Consider the following 17,160-nt stretch of genomic DNA (forward strand, 5'->3'; position numbering starts at 1 on the left):
ACAAAAATACAGGCGTCCTTCCTAACCGGAGAGGAAGGAAACCGCTCAGGGATTTCACCATGAGGCCAATGGTGACTTTAAAACGGTTACATAGTTTAATGGCTGTGATAGGAGAAAAGTGAGGATGGATCAACAACATTGCAGTTACTCCACAATACTAACCTAAGGGACAGAGTGAAAAGAAGGAAAACATGCATCCTGTTTGCAACAAGGCACCAAAGTAATACTGCAAAAAATGTTCCAAAGCAATTTACTTTTTGTCCTGAATACAAAGTGTTATGTTTGGGGCAAATCCAATACATTACTGAATACCACTCTCCATATTGTTATTATACCCACTTGTTTCAATCTTGGCTCATCGCTGCAACTCCCCAACGGGCTCAGGAGAGGCGAAGGTATGCAGACTAGCTGGCTGGTATGTTTACGGACATCGCTCCCTATCCCAGTCTGCTGTCCCCACATGCTTCAAGATGGCCACCATTGTTCCTGTACCCAAGAAAGCAAAGATAACTGAACTAAATGACTATCGCACCGTAGCATTCACTTCTGTCATCATGAAGTGCTTTGAGAGACTAGTCAAGGATCATATCACCTCCACCTTACCTGACACCCTAGACCCACTTCAGTTTGCATACCGCCCCAACAGGTCCACAGACAATGCAATCACCATCACACTGCACACTGCCCTATCCCATCTGGACAAGAGGAATACCTTTGTAAGAATGCTGTTCATTGACTACAGCTCAGCATTCAACACCATAGTACCCTCCAAGCTCATCATTAAGCTTGAGGCCCTGGGTCTCAACCCCGCCCTGTGCAATTGGGTCCTGGACTTTCTGACGGGCCGCCCCCAGGTGGTGAAGGTAGGAAACAACATCTCCATTTCGCTGATCCTCAACACTGGGGCCCCACAAGGGTGCGTGCTCAGCCCCCTCCTCTAATCCCTTTTTACCCATCACTGTGCAGCAATGCACGCCTCCAATTCAATCATCAAGTTTCCAGACGACACAACAGTGGTGGGCTTAAATTACCAACAACGACGGGACAGCCTACAGGGAGGAGGTGAGGGCACTCGGAGTGTGGTGTCAGGAAAACAACCTTTCACTCAATGTCAACAAAACAAAGGAGATGATAGTGGATTTCAGGAAACAGCAGAGGGAGCACCCCCCTATCCACATCAACGGGACAGCAGTGAAGAAGGTGAAACGTTTTAAGTTCCTCGGCTTACACATCACGGACAAATTGAAATGGTCCACCCACACAGACAGTGTGGTGAAGAAGGTGCAACAGCAAAATTTGGCTTGACACCTAAAACACTCACAAACTTTTACAGACGCACAATTGAGAGCATCCTGTTGGGCTGTATCATCGCCTGGTATGCCAACTGCACCGCCTTCAACCGCAAGGCTCTCCAGAGGGTGGTGCGGTCTGCACAAGGCATCACCGGGGGGAAACTACCTGCCCTCCAGGACACCTACAGCACCCGATGTCACAGGAAGGCCAAGAAGATCATCGAAGACTACAACCACCCGAGCCACTCCGCTACCATCCAGAAGACGAGGTCAGTACAGGTGCATCAAAGCTGGGACCGAGAGACTGAAAAACAGCTTCTATCTCAAGGCCATCAGACTGTTAAACAGCCATCGCTAACACAGAGAGACTGCTGCCTATATACTGACTCAAATATCCAGCCACTTTAATAAATGGATCACTTGTCACTTTTAAAAAGTGCCACTTTAATAATGTTTACATATCTTACATTACTCATCTCATATGTATATACTGTATTTTATACCATCTATTGCATATTGCCTATGCCACTCGGACATCGCTCATCAATATATTTATATGTACATATTCTTATTCCATCACTTTACATTTGTGTGTATTAGGTAGTTGTGAAATTGTTAGAATACTTGTTAGATACTGCTGCAATGTCGGAACTAGAAGAAAAAGCATTTCGCTACACTCGCATTAACATCTGCTAACCATGTGTATGTGACCAATAAAATTTGATTTGAAGTCATGTGTCCGCCAGAAACATGACCCACCTAACAACGTCCTTAAGACCCACCAGCCAGCCGCACCAATGTTTCGGAGGATACACTGTTCAACTGGCATTTGGGGTCAGCCTACAGGCACCCGGCCCACCACAATGAGTCATTAGAGCACAATGAGCCAAGTAAAGCCCCACCGGCCAAACCCTCCCCTAAGCCAGACGACGCTTGGCCAATTGTGCACCGTCCTATGGGACTCACGACCACGGCTGGTTGTGGCACAGCCCAGGATATGAACCCAACACCGTAGTAATGCCTCTAGCACTGCTGCATGCAATGCAGTGCCTTAGACCGCTGCGCCACTCGGAAGCCCCATATTTTCAAGTATAGTGGTGGGTGCATTATGTTATGGGTATGCTTGTAATCGTTAAGGATTAGGGAGTTTTTCAGGATAAAAAATAAACGGAATGCAGCTAAAACACAAGGCCAAATCTACACTGTAGTTGCTTACCAAGAAGACAGTGAATGTTCCTGAGTGGCCGAGTTACAGTTTTGACTTAAATCTACTTGAAAATCTATGGCAAGACCTGAACATGGTTGTCTAGCAATGATCAACAACCAATTTGACAGAGCTTGAAGAAATTTCAAAAGAATAATGGACAAATGTTGCGCAATCCAGGTGTGGAAAGCTTAGAGACTTACCCAGAAAGACTCACAGCTATAATCCCTGTCAAATGTGCTTCTACAAAGGATTGACCCAGGGGTGTGAATACTTATGTAAATGAGACATTTCTGTTTTTAATTTTCAATAAATGTGCAACAATTTCAATAAACATGTTTTCACTTTGTCGTTAGGGGGTATTGTGTGTAAAAAAAAAAATATTTAATTAATTTTTAAATCAGGCTGTAACACAACAAAAAGGTGGAATAATTCAAGGGGTATGAATACTTTCTAAAGGCAGGGAGTAGGGTGCCTTTTGGGATGCAGCTTCTTGTCTGTTATAGGCACTGCAGGGGCGCCTCTTTTTTAGAAGCGTATATTCTCAGTAATAGGCTACAACAGGCTACACTGCCTATTATGTTTCTGAGAAAACTATATGGGAGGTGGATATAATCAGGATCATAATAGCTTTCTGCTAGTGGAGGGGAGCAGTAGGGTTATTTCATAGAAAGCAATCCCATTTCACATAAAACTAACATAATCTATTTAGGAGAAATCACCCTCAGAACTAAAAGCTGTACCACTCTATACTGGACTGAGGGGGTGTCATGATATGTTTGCTCTGTCTAACAGTTTTATTATTCAACACAAATCCCCTGTTTACAGTGATGGGATTAGCCTTTACAGTGGTTATGGTAATACAAGACTCAGTCTGGCTCGTCTGGTTTCTATTAACATGTCATAAAGATGGCATATACAGTTTGACTGGAGAGGGAGAGGGAGTCAGACCCCAGGGTAATTGGTAGCATGGAGGGGAACCACACCGCCTCTGAACAAGTCTACTCTCTCTCTCCTCTCTTTCTCTCTCTCTCTCTCTCGCTCTCTATCTCTTTCTCTCTCTCTTATCTCTCTCTCCCTCTAATGTCAAAGCCATAAACAGCTAGTGGTATCATTAAGATCATTGGCTGTGCGTGGCCCTTATTGGTTTCCCCTGCAATAAGGGCTGCTCAGAGAGAGAAGGCCTCAATGGGATGGATGTTAAAAGACTTCCCTTATATAAACACCACATGATTTCACATGTGGAAAATCACATGATTTCACATGTGACATTTCCACATGTTTTGCACATTTGAAATCATGTGTTTTTGTAACATTTCACGTGATATTTCACGTGAAACTATGTGTTTTTGGAACACTTCACATGATGATATTTCACATGTGGATGTTCACGTGATCGCATAACCTTTCACTTGTGGACTCAAGTTTTAACACGAGATTTCACAGGTGATGCCCTGCAAACAAAAATGTGTCTTCATGATACACACACAGTGTTTTCAACTTACATATTGGACACATATAACTACATTGTGTATGTTTATTTATATAGTAATTATTATTCAACATGTCTTTACCTGGGATTAAACCTCACAACCTCTTGGTTCACTGCATTCCAATCATCCTACTACGCCACCATGTCTGTGTCATTAACTCATTTCACCTGTATTCCTAGACTTTGGAATTCAAAGTACATCTCAGATTTGCTAAAAATACACTCACCTGATTCAGTGTATTTTTAGCAAATCTGAGATTCAGGTGTAACATTAAAGTAAAATAATATGCCCACCAACATTAGACAACGTCACAGAAAATCCTCAAATTGCTGAAATAAGTAAATGTAATCAATGATGAGAGAATAGTCAGAAAAACTGATAACTAAAATAGCAGTGCAGATGTCACTCTTTTGCTAAGTGCAGAGATGTATTATAGTTGTTGAATGTGTATGGGAATGTTATAGACTTTGTTGTGCAGCAGTAAGGGCAGTAAACCTCAAATCCAGAGGTTGTGTGTTCAAATCCCAGGTGGGGTCATACTTTAGCTGAACAGTGACATCACATGACATTTCACATGTGAAAAACATATGTGAAGTTTCAAAACCAAATTTGTGAAGTGTTCCAAAAACACTTTTTCACAAGTGAAATGTCACATGTGAAGTGTTCCAATAACATGTTTTCACATGTGAAGTTTTCACATAATTGTGAAATGTCAAATCATGTGATTTTCCACAGGTGAAATAATGTGGTCCAACATGTTAGCCATTGCTGTAATAGGATACTGTATTAGTGTTTTGATATATGTTTACTGTCAATTGCAATGCACATGGGTAGACTACTTTTTGGCCATCATGCAAATTAACATGATACACTGATTATTTTATAGTAAGTTACCAGCTACTTTTTATGTATTTCCACAGCTGAACTGTATTTTGTCATTAAATATACAACAACGAACTATGCTGCCAATCAGCAAGTGATGTGTATGTTGTCAACAGAAGAGTCAGTGAAGGCACAGTAGGTTACGAGCAAAGATTGCTAGTGGTAGCAAGTGTCCTAAAGGTTACTGTCCCCCCAAAATTGGCAGAATGTATCTGTTAATTTGACAATAACTTACTAATTAGTAGTTTCCAAGTAAAAAATGACAAATTCACAGCAACTTCTTGCAACAAGTTGCCATTAACTTACTGGAAAAAGCACAATAACCTCTTTACATTGCAGCTCATTAGTGTAGCATGCTCTTACAAAGTTTGCAGAAAAGAGGTGCTTGACTTGCATCGACATAACCATCAAACACTTAAACTGCTACAACAGTTGCTTGAGCACTGCTAGTTTTACGTTAATGTTACGTTGGTGGTGATAATTGCACAATTATTTACTTGATTCTGGGCAGCGTTGAATAATGCAGAAATGCATTCCTGCCAATAAGTATGTGGCCCATATGTATTTCACACTCACAGATCTGGTGGTGTAGCTGCACTGTAGCAGGACATTTCAGGTTGTTAGCGACCGAGAGGTTATGAATTCAAATTCCATTCAAAGTCCCAATTGTGGTCACAGTACAAGATTCTACAGTAATTGAAATCAGATTTTTTATTTATTTTATTTATTTCACCTTTATTTAACCAGATAGGCCAGTTGAGAACAAATTCTCATTTACAACTGCGACCTGGCCAAGATAAAGCAAAGCAGTGCGACAAAAACAACAACACAGAGTTACACATAAACAAACGTACAGTCAATAACACAAAAGAAAAGAAAAATAGAAATATCTATGTACAGTGTGTGCAAATATAGAAGAGAAGGGAGGAAGGCAATAAATAGGCCATAGAGGCAAAAATAATTACATTCAGCATTAATACTGGAGTGATAGATGTGCAGATGATGATGTGCAAGTAGAGATACTGGGGTGCAAAAGAGCAAGAGGGTAAGTAATAATATGGGGATGAGGTGGTCGGGTGTGCTATTTACAGATTGGCTGTGTACAGGTACAGTGATCGGTGAGCTGCTCTGACAGCTGATGCTTAAAATTAGAGAGGGGGTTATAAGACTCCAGCTTCAGAGATTTTTGCAATTCGTTGGCAGCAGAGAACTGGAAGGAAAGGCGGCCAAAGGAAGTGTTGGCTTTGGGGATGAACAGTGCAATATACCTGCTGGAGCGCGTGCTACGGGTGGGTGTTGCTATGGTGACCAGTGAGCTGAGATAAGGTAGGGCTTTACCTACCGAAGACCTATAGATGACCTGGAACCAGTGGGTTTGGCGACGGATATGTAGTGAGGGCCAGCCAACGAGAGCGTACAGTTCGCAGTGGTGGGTAGTATATGGGGCTTTGGTGATAAAACGGATGGCACTGTGATAGACTACATCCAGTTTGCTGAGTAGAGTGTTGGAGGCTATTTTGTAAATGACATTGCCGAAGTCAAGGATCGGTAGTCCGTTTTACGCGGGTATGTTTGGCAGCATGAGTGAAGGAGGCTTTGTTGCGAAATAGGAAGTCGATTCTAGATTTAATTTTGAATTGGAGATGCTTAATGTGAGTCTGGAAGGAGAGTTTACAGTCTAAACAGACACCTAGATATTTGTAGTTGTCCACATATTCTAAGTCAGAACCGTCCAGAGTAGTGATGCTAGTCGTGTGGGAGGGTGCGGGAAGAAATCGGTTGAAGAGCATGCACATAGTTTTACTAGCATTTAAAAGCAGTTGGAGGCCACGGTAGGAGTGTTGTATGGCGTTGAAGCTCGTTTGGAGGTTAGTTAACACAGTGTGCAAAGCAGGGCCAGATGTATACAGAATGGTGTCATCTGTGTAGAGGTGGATCAAAGAATCACCAGCATCAAGAGCGACATCAGCATAATGTTTCTTGATATAAATAACTCCTACAAGTTGTTGTGTATATATTTACTTTATTTTCACTGCAACTTTAGGCGAAGTGCACAAGTGTGTTCTTGGCAATAAATATATAGCTGATCTCCTTTATGTCTACAGACCTGGTGGCACAGTAGGAATTTCAGATAGCTAGCAACCAAGCGGTTCTCAGGTTGGTTACCAAGTGATTCAAATTATAGGGCTCCTGTGTGGCACAGCAGTCTAAGGCACTGCATCTCATTGCAAGAGGTGTCCCTACACTCCTTGGTTCGATTCCAGGCTGTATCACATCTGGCCCGTGATTGGGAATCCCATAAGGCGGCGCACAATTGGCCCAGCGTCGTCCGTGTTTGGCCGGGGTAGGCTGTCATTATAAATAAGAATTTGTTTTTAACTGACTTGCCTGGTTAAATAAAAAAGAAAGTGGACTGTTTTTTAAATAAAGCATCATACTGTCCATTAACACCATAATTTAGCAATAAAAATACAGTGTCATATTCATGGGATCACATGTAGAAATTTTGCCTCCCCATGTCACATTTATTTCACATGAGATTGTTTTTTACATGCTGTTACTTGTAGTTTCATGTTATCACATGTTGAGATTTTGCGTCCTCATTTTGTCACAATTATTTCACGTTAATTTCACGACATCATGTTCTCACATCTGCTAACATGTTGTCATGTGTATTTTTATGTTATCACATGTTGCTTCACATTAACTTTACATTAAATCACGTGATCATATGAGATGTGAAATTCATGTTTTTTCCTTAAGAGTTAGCTCAACACATGTCACCGACTGGCCTAGCTACCAGATATAGCAGGGAAAGGCTAATAGATATTCACACACCATTTGCTGGTACCTGAGGTCTCCCGGTCTTATCTACTGTATGGTGGCTTAATTATCCTCCTCAGGCGGCAGGTAGCCTAGCAATTAAGAGCTTTGGGCCAACCGAAAGGTTGTTGGTTTCAAATCCCCGAGCCGACTAGGTGAAAAATATGTCGATGTGCCCTTGACCAAGACACTTAACCATAATTGCTACTGTAAGTCGCTCTGGATAAGAGCGTCTGCTAAATCACTCAAATGTAAATGTCAGTAAATGTTCTTTGTCCTCGGTAAATGTTCTAGCTCCTCAGTAAATGTTCTAGCTCGTAACCCTTGCATGCTTTATTGTTGACCCAATTGTTAACACTGTAGCTTATCTTATCTGGCTGCCTGATAAAGCCTGAATGTGTTTCATGCCTTCCTCCTCTTCCACAGGTCAGTTTTATTTTGAGGAAAGTGGGCCTAACAAAAACTATCAGGGCGCACTGATCTGTATGTATGTGTTGTTTCCTAGCCAGTGTACAGTTGAAGTCGGAAGTTTACATACACTAGGTTGGAGTCATTAAAACTCGTTTTTCAACCACTCCACAAATGTCTAAACTATAGTTTTGGCAAGTCAGTTAGGACACCTACTTTCTGCATGACACAAGTAATTTTTCCAACAATTGTTTACAGACAGATTATTTCACTTACAATTCACTGTATCACAATTCCAGTGGGTCAGAAGTTCACATACACTAAGTTGACTGTGCCTTTAAACAGCTTGGAAAATTCCAGAAAATGATGTCATGGCTTTAGCAGCTTCTGATAGGCTAATTGACATCATTTGAGTCAATTGGAGGTGTACCTGTGGATGTATTTCAAGGCCTACCTTCAARCTCAGTGCCTCTTTGCTTGACATCATGGGAAAATCAAAAGAAATCAGCCAAGACCTCAGAAAATAATTGTAGACCTCCACAAGTCTGGTTCATCCTTGGGAACAATTTCCAAATGCCTGAAGGTACCACGTTCATCTGTACAAACAATAGTACGCAAGTATAAACACCATGGGACCACGCAGCCGTCATACCGCTCAGGAAGGAGACGCGTTCTGTCTCCTAGAGATGAACTTCCTTGGGGGGGAGTGCAAATCAATCCCAGAACAACACCAAAGGACCTTGTGAAGATGTTGGAGGAAACCGGTACAAAATTATCTATATCCACAGTAAACGAGTCCTATATCGACAAAACCTGAAAGGCCGCTCAGCATGGAAGAACCCACTGCTCCAAAACCGCCATCTAAAAAGCCAGACTACGGTTTGCAACTGCACATGGGGACAAAGATTGTACTTTTGGAGAAATGTCCTCTGGTCTGATGAAACAAACACCATCCCAACTGTGAAGCAGGGGGGTGGCAGCATGTTGTGGGGTGCTTTGCTGCAGGAGGGACTGTTACACTTCACAAAATAGATGGCTTCATGAGGATGGAAAATTATGTGGATATATTGAAGCAACACCTCAAGACATCAGTCAGGAAGTTAAAGCTCGTTCGCAAATGGGTCTTCCAAATGGACAATGACTCCAAGCATACTTCCAAAGTTGTGGCAAATGGCTTAAGGACAACAAAGTCAACTATTGGAGTGGCCATCACAAAGCCCTGACCTCAATCCCATAGAAAATTTGTGGGCAGAACTGAAAAAGCATGTGCGAGCAATGGGGCCTACAAACCTGACTCAGTTACAGCAGCTTTGTCAGGAGGAATGGGCCAAAATTCACCCAACTTATTGTGGGATCTTGTGGAAGGCTACCCAAAACGTTTGACCCAAGTTAAACAATTTATAGGGAAAGCTAACAAATACTAATTGAGTGTATGTAAAGTTCTGACCCACTGGGAATGTGATGAAAGAAATAAAAGCTGAAATAAATCATTCTCTACTCTTATTCTGACATTTCACATTCTTAAACTAAAGTGGTGATCCTAACTGACCTAAGCCAGGGACTTTTTACTAGGATTAAATGTCAGGAATTGTGAAACTGAGTTTAAATGTATTTGTCTAAGGTGTATTTAAACTTCCGACTTCAACTGTATATACACTGCTCAAAAAAATAAAGGGAACACTTAAACAACACAATGTAACTCCAAGTCAATCACACTTCTGTGAAATCAAACTGTCCACTTAGGAAGCAACACTGATTGACAATACATTTCAAATGCTGTTGTGCAAATGGAATAGACAAAAGGTGGAAATTATAGGCAATTAGCAAGACACCCCCAATAAAGGAGTGATTCTGCAGGCTGGTGACCACAGACCACTTCTCAGTTCCTATGCTTCCTGGCTGATGTTTTTGGTCACTTTTGAATGCTGGCGGTGCTCTCACTCTAGTGGTAGCATGAGACGGAGTCTACAACCCACACAAGTGGCTCAGGTAGTGCAGCTCATCCAGGATGGCACATCAATGCGAGCTGTGGCAAGAAGGTTTGCTGTGTCTGTCAGCGTAGTTTCCAGAGCATGGAGGCGCTACCAGGAGACAGGCCAGTACATCAGGAGACGTGGAGGAGGCCGTAGGAGGGCAACAACCCAGCAGCAGGACCGCTACCTCCGCCTTTGTGCAAGAGGAGCACTGCCAGAGCCCTGCAAAATGACCTCCAGCAGCCACAAATGTGCATGTGTCTGTCAACATCACCAGGAAGCATAGGAACTGAGAAGTGGTCTGTGGTCACCACCTGCAGAATCACTCCTTTATTGGCGGTGTCTTGCTAATTGCCTATAATTTCCACCTTTTGTCTATTCCATTTGCACAACAGCATGTGAAATTTATTGTCAATCAGTGTTGCTTCCTAAGTGGACAGTTTGATTTCACAGAAGTGTGATTGACTTGGAGTTACATTGTGTTGTTTAAGTGTTCCCTTTATTTTTTTGAGCAGTGTATTTACTTTATGTTGTCTCCTAGGTGAAGTTCTGCACCTGGATCTACCACTGTAACATCGACAGTCAGGGTTTGGTCTGTCTGGATATACTTTATGTTATTTCTTAGGTGATGTTAGATCTGCTTTATTTCATTCCCTAGGTGACATTCCGCACCAGGATCTACCACTGTAACATCAACAGTCAGGGTGTGATCTGCCTGGATATCCTGAAGGACAACTGGAGCCCTGCCCTCACCATCTCCAAGGTGCTGCTGTCCATCTGTTCCCTGCTCACAGACTGTAACCCTGGTGAGTGACACAGCGGTCAACCAATTCATACATATAGTATATATACTCTACATGTAACAGACTGCAACCCTGGTGAGTGACACAGCGGTCAACCAATCAGACGTACACTGAGTGTACAAAACATTAAGAAAACCTTCCTAATAGTGAGTTGCACCCCCCTACCTCTCAGAACAGCCTGTATTCATCGGCACATGGACTCCACAATGTGTCAAAAGCGTTCCACAGGGATGCTGGTCCATGTTGACTCCAATGCTTCCCACAGTTGTGTCAAGTTGGCTGGTTGTCCTTTGGGTTGTGGACCATTTTTGAAACACACGGGAAACTGTTAAATTGGAAAAACCCCAGCAGCGTTGTAGTTCTTGATGCAGACCAGTGTGCCTGGCACCTACTACCACTTAATAAAAGGCACTAGAATCTTTTGTTTTGCCCATTCACCCTCTAAATGAAACACATACACAATCCATGTCTCAATTGTCTCAAGGCTTAAAAATCCTTCTTTAACCTGTCTCCCCTTCATCTACACTGATTTTGAAGTGTTTAACAAGTAACATCAATAAGGGATCATAGCTTTCACATAGATTCACCTGGTCGGTCTGTCATGGAAAGAGCAGGTATTCTTTCATGTTTTGTACACTCAGTGTATAGTAGATATACTGTACACATGTAACAGACTGCAACCCTGGTGAGTGACACAGCGGTCAACCAATCAGACGTACAGTAAATATACTGTACACCAGTAACAGACTGCAAGCCTCAAAACCAAAGAGATTACACTGCACTTGACTTGTAGAATGTTTGCGCTGTGTCAGGGATGGGACAACGGGACAGCCATAAATTTAGAAATCCTACTCAATCTTTCTACCTTGATGCTTGCTTCAATTTCTACTTGATTGAAGTCATTTATACAAAATAAAACGAAGCAGTCCTGTATGCCTGGCTTGAGACCTGGTGATCTAAGATCGCCCTCTTACTCATGACTGTCTCATCCCTTTCCTCTTCAGTCATTTTAGACTTCCTCAACCCTCTTACTCATGCGTTGCTCATCTTTTTCCTGTCTTCTCCCTCTCCTCTCCTCAGCTGACCCTCTGGTTGGTAGCATTGCCACTCAGTACCTGACCAACAGAGCCGAGCATGACAGGATAGCCCGACAGTGGACCAAGAGATACGCCACTTAGAGGTCACGACCCCTAACCACGTCCTGTCTGATCCCCTGTCCACCCAGTCCCCCTGCCTGCAGTGTGAAGGTCCCGGAGGCGACATCACATCGTGCAACAAATCTTTATAGCCTTTACAATACGGACTTCTGTGTATATGTCTGATTACTGATTCTACTCCTCCACATTTTTCCCTGCTATGAGGACTGGGTCTGAAGAGACAGAAAGATCCAAGCAGGCATTGTCTCACGTCAGATAGCGAAGCGTCGCCTCTGTCTGCACTGATAGTTCATGGCAACACAGAGCGTTAGAATGACGCCATCTGTCGGAAGACAATGCCCAACAAAAGGTAAATGTAATTTGGAGTAGAATTTTGTAGCTGTAGATTTTAGTTATGTTTAAATGCCTCTACTTGCAAGTCTTGCTTCTTTGGGATATAAAAAAATAAAATGTATTTTGTGATGTAATAAAGGAAACTATTCCTAAAGTCTCAACCAAATATTATGGTGCATTTTAGCCTTCTCCATTATCTGTATGAAGTTAAAGAAGAAAAAACAACTAGCTGATGTAGATTATTAGAGATGATGATGTCATTTATATGAAAGCCAGACACCCATTTCCAGTTATGTAGTTACATTATACTGTTGTGATGACTCTGTTTTACCTTGTCAATTTGTAATGAAAACGAGATTTCATTGAAACCTTTTTGTAGCTCAACAAAAGATGAGCCACCACTGTAACATCCCCAAAACACAATAAACTTGTCCCCAAGGGTTGAATTGTACAGTGTAAACTCATGGATGATTGACATTGGCAGCTGGCATTCAATAACCAGGGTTGCATCCCAAATTACACCATATTCTGACTTGTGACCAGAGCCCATGCGAAGAAGGGCACTACATAGGGGATAGGGTGCAATTTGGGACATAGAGAAAGACTAAATTTGTTCAGGGCCAATGAGAGGAATGAGAGAACCCCGGGAAATTACCAAGACAATGTCATTATGTTACATAGAGTTGGACACTCAGAACTGCTGCTCTGCAAACTGCTGTACTGTTATCTCTTGAGATGTATAATTTCATACTGATTCTACACCTTCTATTACCATATGAGGACTGATGTCTGTAGGAAAAGACGGTGCTCAAATCGACCTAGACTTGAAGTACACATAAAAGGGGAAACAGACGCAGCTCTCCATCTCTTGAAGTTAAATCCTATGAGAATAAAACAAAACGTTGAAGGATGGAAAGAGAGAAACTGGTAAATGCTATTCAAGTAGAATTTTGTAACTGTAGTAGATTTAGTATGTTCACTGTAGATATAGTGTTATCTCTATTTTTGCTAGTGGCCTCTGTACTCTATAAACATAGATACAGGTTTTCTGTTTTATTGACGTGGGTTTTTCCGTTATTCTCTATCGATCTCGGACTTGTTTGATGTGTGGTTCAAGAGTTGGTCTCTGAAGAGTAGCTGCTGTCAGTGTTCAGGCAAATTTTTCTATTTTCACTGTCTAGCCTCAACAGTGGAGTGAGAGATAGATATTCTCTGGCCTGTATCATAACCCTGGAGATGGATAGAAGAATACCTGGTAGTGGTGCTTTAGGATTAAGACATAGGTACGACTACATACTGGTCTGTGTTTTGTCCCAATTGCTGAGGTTAGGCTGTTGGTATTGCAAGCTAATCCTAGATCTGTATCTAGGGGCAATTTCACCCTTAAAATCACCCCTAGTTAGACCACCCCCTTGTGGTTGGATCTTTGAACTACACACACCTGGAAGAGGCTATTGTTCTAGTACTCATGGTACTCATTGTTCTAGTACTCTTGTTCTACATTGAGTTATGCTCTGACCATAGATAGATATCATGTTGCTGGTTTAATGAAGCAATTTTCATATGATGCGTTGAGAAACCACAGTAAGTAAATGATTACTTGTGGTGTATCTGATGATTCCGACTTTTTTAAGACTAGATGGGAAGAGATGCTTATAAGATAAATGGCTAGTTGAAATTCTAAACTACACTGAACAAAAATATGAAAGGTACATGCAAAAATTTCAAAGATTTTACTCGGTTACAGTTCATATAATGATTAGGCCCTAATCTATGGATTTCACATGACTGGGCAGGGGTGCAGCGGTGGGAGCCAGACCCAGCCAATCGTAATGAGTTTTTCCTCACAAAAGGGCTTTATTACAGACAGAAATACCCCTCAGCACCCCCCCATCCCCCCGCAGGTGAAGAAGCCGGATGTGGAAGTCCTGGGCTGGCGTGGCTACATGTGGTCTGCAGTCTCTAAAATGATGTTGGAGGCAGCTTATGGTAAAGACATTTACATTCAAATCTCTGGCATCAGCTCTGGTGGACATCATTCCATTCAGCATACCAATTGCATGCTCCCTCAAAACTTGAGACATCTGTGGCATTGTGTTGTGTGACAAAACTGCACATTTTAAAGTGGCCTTGTATTGTTCCCAGCACAAGGTGCACCTGTGTAATGATCATGCCGTTTAATCAGCTTCTTGATATGCCACACCTGTAAAGTGGATCAATTATCTTGGCAAAGGAGACATTTTCAGTAACAGGGATGTAAAATAAGCTTTTTGTGTTCATGGACAATTTCTGGGATTTTATATTCCAGCTCATGAAACATGGAACCAACACTTTTTTTTTTTTTTTGTTTTTTCAACTTTATTTACCAGGTAGGCTAGTTGAGAACAAGTTCTCATTTGCAACTGCGACCTGGCCAAGATAAAGCATAGCAGTGTGAACAGACAACACAGAGTTACACATGGAGTAAACAATAAACAAGTCAATAACATGGTAGAAAAAAAAGAGAATCTATATACAATGTGTGCAAAAGGCATGAGGTAGGCAATAAATCGAATAATTACAATTTAGCAGATTAACACTGGAGTGATAAATCATCAGATGATCATGTGCAAGAAGAGATACTGGTGTGCAAAAGAGCAGAAAGTAAATAAATAAAAGCAGTATGGGGGGTGAGGTAGGTAAATTGGGTGGGTAGTTTACAGATGGACTATGTACAGCTGCAGCGATCGGTTAGCTGCTCGGATAGCAGATTTTTAAAGTTGTTGAGGGAGTAAAAGTCTCCAACTTCAGCGATTTTTGCAATTCGTTCCAGTCGCAGGCAGCAGAGAACTGGAAGGAAAGGCGTCCAAATGAGGTTTTGGCTTTAGGGATTGATCAGTGAGATACACCTGCTGAAGCGCGTGCTGCGGGTGGGTGTAGCATCGTGACCAGTGAACTGAGATAAGGCGGCACTTTACTAGCATAGCTTGTAGATGACCTGGAGCCAGTGGGTCTGACGACGAACATGTAGCGAGGGCCAGCCGACTAGGGCATACAGGTCGCAGTGGTGTGTCGTATAAGGTGCTTTAGTAAACAAACGAATGAACTTGTGATAACTGATCCAGTTTGCTGAGTAGAGTATTGGAAGCTATTTTGTAGATGACATCGCCGAAGTCGAGGATCGGTAGGATAGTCAGTTTTACTAGGGTAGTTTGGCGGCGTGAGTGAAGGAGGCTTTGTTGCGGAATAGAAAGCCGATTCTTGATTTGAGAGTTTTGGATTGGAGATGTTTGATATGAGTCTGGAAGGAGAGTTTGCAGTCTAGCCAGACACCTAGGTACTTATAGATGTCCACATATTCTAGGTCGGAACCGTCCAGGGTGGTGATGCTAGTCGGGCGTGCGGGTGCAGGCAGCGAACGGTTGAAAAGCATGCATTTGGTTTTACTAGCGTTTAAGAGCAGTTGGAGGCCACTTTACATGTTGCGTTTATATTTTTGTTCAGTGTAGTTATCACATTGTGTATAACATGAATTACGCTGTGTATATCAGGAATTCTGACTGGAATTATCACAAGAGAAATTGAAGCATAAGGAGAGAGTAATTAATTCTCTTTTCAAAGATTGAAAAGATGGAGATCATAAAGGGACATATCACAGACACAAACAAACACACACATAGATTGAGAGAATCCCTATGGCTGGTAGGGCAAGCTGTAATGCTTTCCCTACCATGGGCCAAGTGGGGCCTCACTCTCCACTGAATTTCTCTCAGAGACAGCAGGACTGCCGTCATGAGACAAGGTGGAGTATAGCCCACAAACTCAGGGGTGAGTCACCCCTGAGTTTGAAGCCCCACTTAGCCCATGACTAATGACAGCAGTCCTGCTGTCTCTGAGAGGAATTCAGTGGAGAGTGAGGCCTTTCCCACCACCGTGTGTGTGAGGTATGCCTCTCGTATGAGTGTGTGAGTAAGTGAGTGAGGCCTTTCCCACCATTGGCCCCTACCAGAGAAGGGGGAAGAGAGAGAGAGAGTCGACACAGCAAGACCGGACTAAGATAACCTGACTGGTGAACAGGTCAGGGTTCCATAGCCGCAAGCAGAATAGAAAACTGAATCAGCAGCACAACCAAGTGGACTGCGGACAGGGACAGTCAGGAGTCGTCATGCCAGGTAGTCCTGAGGCATGGTCCTAGGGCTCAGGTCCTCCAGGAGAGAGAGAGATGGGAGAATTAGAGGGAACATACCTAATATCACACAGGAAACCAGATAATACAGGAGAATTACACAAGGTTTGACAGACTAACCCTAGCCCCCCAGCGCATAGACTATTGCAGCATAGATACTGGAGACTGAGACATGGGGGGGGGGTCGGGAGACACTGTGCCCGTCCAAAATTACACTCGGACAGGGCCAACCAGGCAGGATATGACCCAACCCACTTTGCTAAAGCACAGCCCCCACACCACCAAAGGGATATCAACAGACCACTAACTTGCTACTATGAGAAAAAGTAGAGTATAGCCCACAAAGATCTCCCCCACCGCACAAGCCCGAGGACAGAAAGGATGGGAGAGCGAGAGCAAGCCAGTGACTCAGCCCCTGTAATAGGGTCAGAGGCTGAGAATCCCAGAGGAGAGTGGGGAGCAGGCCAGGAAGAGACAGCAAGGGTGGTTCGTCGATCCAGGGCATTGAAAAAAATAAATAATAATTTATCCATGCATTTGTTACTTCTAGGTTAGACTACTGCAATGCTCTACTTTCCGGCTACCCGGATAAAGCACTAAATAAACTTCAGTTAGTGCTAAATACGG

General features: G+C 42.7%; 1 protein-coding gene across 2 annotated transcripts in view; it reads left to right on the forward strand.

The window, feature by feature from the left end:
• The window catches only part of LOC112071988 (ubiquitin-conjugating enzyme E2 E3), a 60,470-nt gene extending 47,876 nt beyond the window's left edge, over positions 1 to 12,594 (forward strand). For both annotated transcript variants that reach the window (XM_024139396.2, XM_024139397.2), the window contains exons 5-6: positions 10,734 to 10,881; positions 11,959 to 12,594. In XM_024139396.2, the coding sequence (XP_023995164.1) occupies positions 10,734 to 10,881; positions 11,959 to 12,056 (246 nt within the window). In that variant the 3' untranslated portion in view covers positions 12,057 to 12,594. The remainder of the gene's footprint in view (positions 1 to 10,733; positions 10,882 to 11,958) is intronic.
• The last annotated feature ends 4,566 nt before the right edge of the window (positions 12,595 to 17,160 follow it).

The sequence above is a fragment of the Salvelinus sp. IW2-2015 genome, unplaced genomic scaffold, assembly GCF_002910315.2.
Source record: "Salvelinus sp. IW2-2015 unplaced genomic scaffold, ASM291031v2 Un_scaffold1794, whole genome shotgun sequence".
In the NCBI taxonomy this organism is placed as follows: Eukaryota; Metazoa; Chordata; class Actinopteri; order Salmoniformes; family Salmonidae; genus Salvelinus; species Salvelinus sp. IW2-2015.